Source organism: Austrofundulus limnaeus, unplaced genomic scaffold (genome assembly GCF_001266775.1).
Source record: "Austrofundulus limnaeus strain Quisiro unplaced genomic scaffold, Austrofundulus_limnaeus-1.0 Scaffold247, whole genome shotgun sequence".
In the NCBI taxonomy this organism is placed as follows: Eukaryota; Metazoa; Chordata; class Actinopteri; order Cyprinodontiformes; family Rivulidae; genus Austrofundulus; species Austrofundulus limnaeus.
In genome coordinates this window covers 120,069-123,713 of record NW_013952649.1, presented here as the reverse complement: position 1 = coordinate 123,713, position 3,645 = coordinate 120,069, and the positions used below count along the sequence as shown (strand labels likewise).

Here is a 3,645-nt window from a genome sequence, read left to right as displayed (position 1 = left end):
TGGAGTCTCTCTGATTGGTTGACGTGGCGCATCGAGCTGCAAAAGTTCAGATTTTCTAACTCCAGCGTTCGAAGCTCTCGCCGCGCTTATGTGCGACGAGAGCGTCGAATGCTCAAAATGCGCCGCGCTAAACGCGCCGCAGCACTTCCCGACACACGTCCACCATAGACTTTGCATGTAAACCTGACGCTCCTGACACTCAAAACACGTTTGGTGTGAACGCACCATTAGAGATCTGGATGGAACAGGGCTGCAGGGGACAGACAGGTCTACAGGAGCCTTTCCATAAACTGGTTACTCAGGGTCTTTTAGATAAACAATAATTAATAATTAATTAAAATCAATTCTAAAAAGGAACATGGAGCCAATGAAAGGAAGCAGCACAAGGGAGATATGTTGAGGGATTTTTATTTTTATTGTTATCTTTTTTTTGTTTGTGTTAAAAAAATGAGCTGCAGCATTCTGAACCAACTACAGTGCTGAGAGACGAACCTGGGTAACACCAACAGAGTTAAACCAGGAGGAATTTAATAAAAGCGAGGATCACTCCTTCACAGTCAAGAAGGATCGAAACAATTTCACCACTACAGACAGTTCCGTTTGCATGATTTAAACTCACCAGGGACGAGAACAGTTCTTTTGACGTCAAAATGGGTGTGTCCTTGTTCTGGTTTGGGGATGTTGAAGACAGACACAATGTACTCCTCCCTGGGTTGTAAMACCAGCGCATGAGAAGAGAATGACCACTGAAAACAAACAAGAAGTTTGAAATAAGCTTTAGATTCTAAACCAGCATTCCTCAAACTTTGTATTTAAGAAGGTCAAAATCTGGCCCGTAGTCCATCACAGAGACAACCATTCACACTCTCACCCACACCTCAGGACAAACAATAAACACTTATACACAAGATTGTACATCCAAACCATTGACTTAATAGATACTGCACCCAACATCAGTCCTAAAAATAAATGAAATATAATGTGGACATGATATTTCACTCCCACCTTCTCCCATGATGGACTTCGCATCGGAAGCTTGTCCTTAAAAGAGTATCTAATACATTGGTTCCGATTGGTGGACATCACTAGAACATGAAGCTCAGTGGCCTTCAGATAATGTATGCTTCCTGTTGATATAAACCAGAAGTTAGATCTTGTCTCTGAGACATTTTACAGAAGAATCAGTCAAGAATCACAAGTATTTGCAATAATAAAAAGACACAATCGCCCCCTATTAAGCTTCAGGTAGCCAAGAACTTGTAGCAAAGAACTTTTTTATCATCTCTCTTCATGTTGAAAACACCATCCCTACAGTGAAGCATGGTGGTGTCATCATCAAGCAGAGGGGATGTGTTTCACCAGCAGGGATAGGGAAACTGCAAACTAAATTTTTGAGAGGAATTTGTTGGAGTTTTCCTGAGATTTGAGGATTACAACAGGACAATGACCATAAAACCCCGAACCAGTCCAGACGTTAATTCAACAAAGAGTATCTGGAAGAAGATGCAGATTACACAAAAAGTCCAAGTAAGATGGACCAAGATCACGGAATTATTTAGTTTTGGGGTCTGAAAATTTACAACGTTTTTTTTAATGTATTTAAACAATTTCTGTCCATTTAATTTATTAATCTCAAGTGTTTTTGTAGAATTATTGCTTTTAATAAAAAAAAGTCCAAACAAATTCCAGGTTGTAGACAATACACTGCCTGTCCAAAAAAAGTGGTCACCAAAAAAAAGGTCACAATCTAATATTTGGTTGGATTTTTAGCTTCGATTACGGCACACATCCTCTTGGCGTTGTTCGGATAAGCTTCTACAATGTCAACTGATTTATTTCATCCAGTGCTGCATTAATGTTTCACCAAGATCTTGCATTGATGATGGTAGAGTCTGACCTTCTCCAGCACATCCCAAAGGTTCTCAGTGGACTCTGTGGAGCCAATCCATGTGTGAAAATGATGTCTCATGCTCCCTGAACCACTCTTTCATAATAAGAGCCCCATGAATCCTGGCATTGTCATCTTGGAATATGGCCGTGCCATCAGGGAAGAAACAATCCATTGCTGGAATAACCTGGTCAGTCAGTATATTCAGGTAGTCAACTGACCTCATTCTTTGAGCTGAACCTACAACTGACCTCCTGCAGCAACCCAACATCATAGACCTTAGTTAAATCCAGGTGGACACTTGTTTTTTGGACAGGCAGTGTAGAAAAAAATCCCAAGAGGCAGGACTGTAAGGTGCTGAACACTGATCACCTTATCATTAACTCACCATCATCCTTTAATGTCCAATCAGCATGCAGAATGGGCTGCAGCTGTCCACGGTCATCTTCTCTGGTTACTACTGACACCTGCAGGTTCTCTGGACCACTGGGGGTATAGTCATGACTCTTCACCCACCCAGGGTCCATGCAGTTACCTACACAAAGAAACACACACACACTGAGAGCTGGAAAATCTACTCAATTACAGKGTGATTGGCCAGGCAGATACAGTCAGGTCTGTATCTATTAGGAAAAAGACATCATTTTCCTTATCTTTGTTCTGTACCACAGTGAATTTTAAACAAAACATTTCAGATGCAGTTGAAGTTCAGACTCTCAGCTTTAATTCAGAGGGTTGAACAAAAGGTTTCATAGAATTTTTTTTTTCATTTCATTGCAAAAAGTTTATTCATTTAAAACAAAACAACATAAATTCAATATTCAATAAAAATACAAATCATAAACCAAAAGAAAGGCAGAAGAAAAAAAATTACGATTTCTGCCCCTTTTTCTCAAATAAATAAATTCAATCAAAAATTATCTTCAATTTACAAAAAAACGTACAAAAAATAAAAGAAAAACAACAAAGGTTTAATTCCCACTTGAGAAACAATTTGTACATTATACCCATACAGTATTTCTCCAACTAATTAACCTTGATCATTTTCTTAAATACACACATTGATCTGGCATTTTTAACGTCGTCTTCCAGATTATTCCATAAATTAATTCCCTGGACCGAAGTGTTCCGTTCTCTCAAACTGGTTCTAATTTTAGGTCTCACAAACATTTCTATCCCCTTCAGACTGTAACAACTCTCTCTTTTAACAAAATGTAATTGGATGTTTGAAGGTAATGTGTTTTTATGGGCCCTATACATAACTGACAAAATACTATATTCAACCAAATCAGAGAATTTCAATAACTTCAACTGGTGGAACAATGGATTTGATGGGTGACTGTAATGTTTTCTGGTAATAACTCTTACAGCTCTTTTCTGTAAAATAAAAACAGGATTTGTTATTGTTTTACATGCTTTCCCCCAAACATCAACACAATAAATTAAGTGTGGAACAATTATTGCATTATACAACATAAAGAGTGCTTTATCATTGAATAAGTCCTATACTTTATACAATACTGCAATGGATTTGGCTATTTTGATTTATGTGAGGTCTCCATGTCAAACAGAAAATAAATTGTATAGGTCTTCTGGACGGGTTCTTCTCTAATGAAACGTTTCGTCTCTTCTCCAAGAGACTTCTTCAGTCTGAGAGTTTCAGGCAAAATTCAAGATGTACCGGTAAGACCCATTGTTAGCATGATCAACTCTGTCACTTACAATGTTTCTAAATATCTGATGTCTATACTTTGTCC

The 3,645-nt window shown here is 38.3% G+C and overlaps 1 protein-coding gene across 1 annotated transcript in view; it reads right to left on the bottom strand.

The window, feature by feature from the left end:
* The window catches only part of il17ra1a (interleukin 17 receptor A1a), a gene marked incomplete at its 5' end in the record, with an annotated part of 8,258 nt that extends 5,835 nt beyond the window's left edge, over window positions 1-2,423 (bottom strand). The window contains 3 exon segments of the mRNA XM_014020287.1: window positions 620-746; window positions 1,006-1,127; window positions 2,277-2,423. Coding sequence (XP_013875741.1) covers window positions 620-746; window positions 1,006-1,127; window positions 2,277-2,423 — 396 coding nt within the window.
* Between the last annotated feature and the right edge of the window lie 1,222 nt (window positions 2,424-3,645).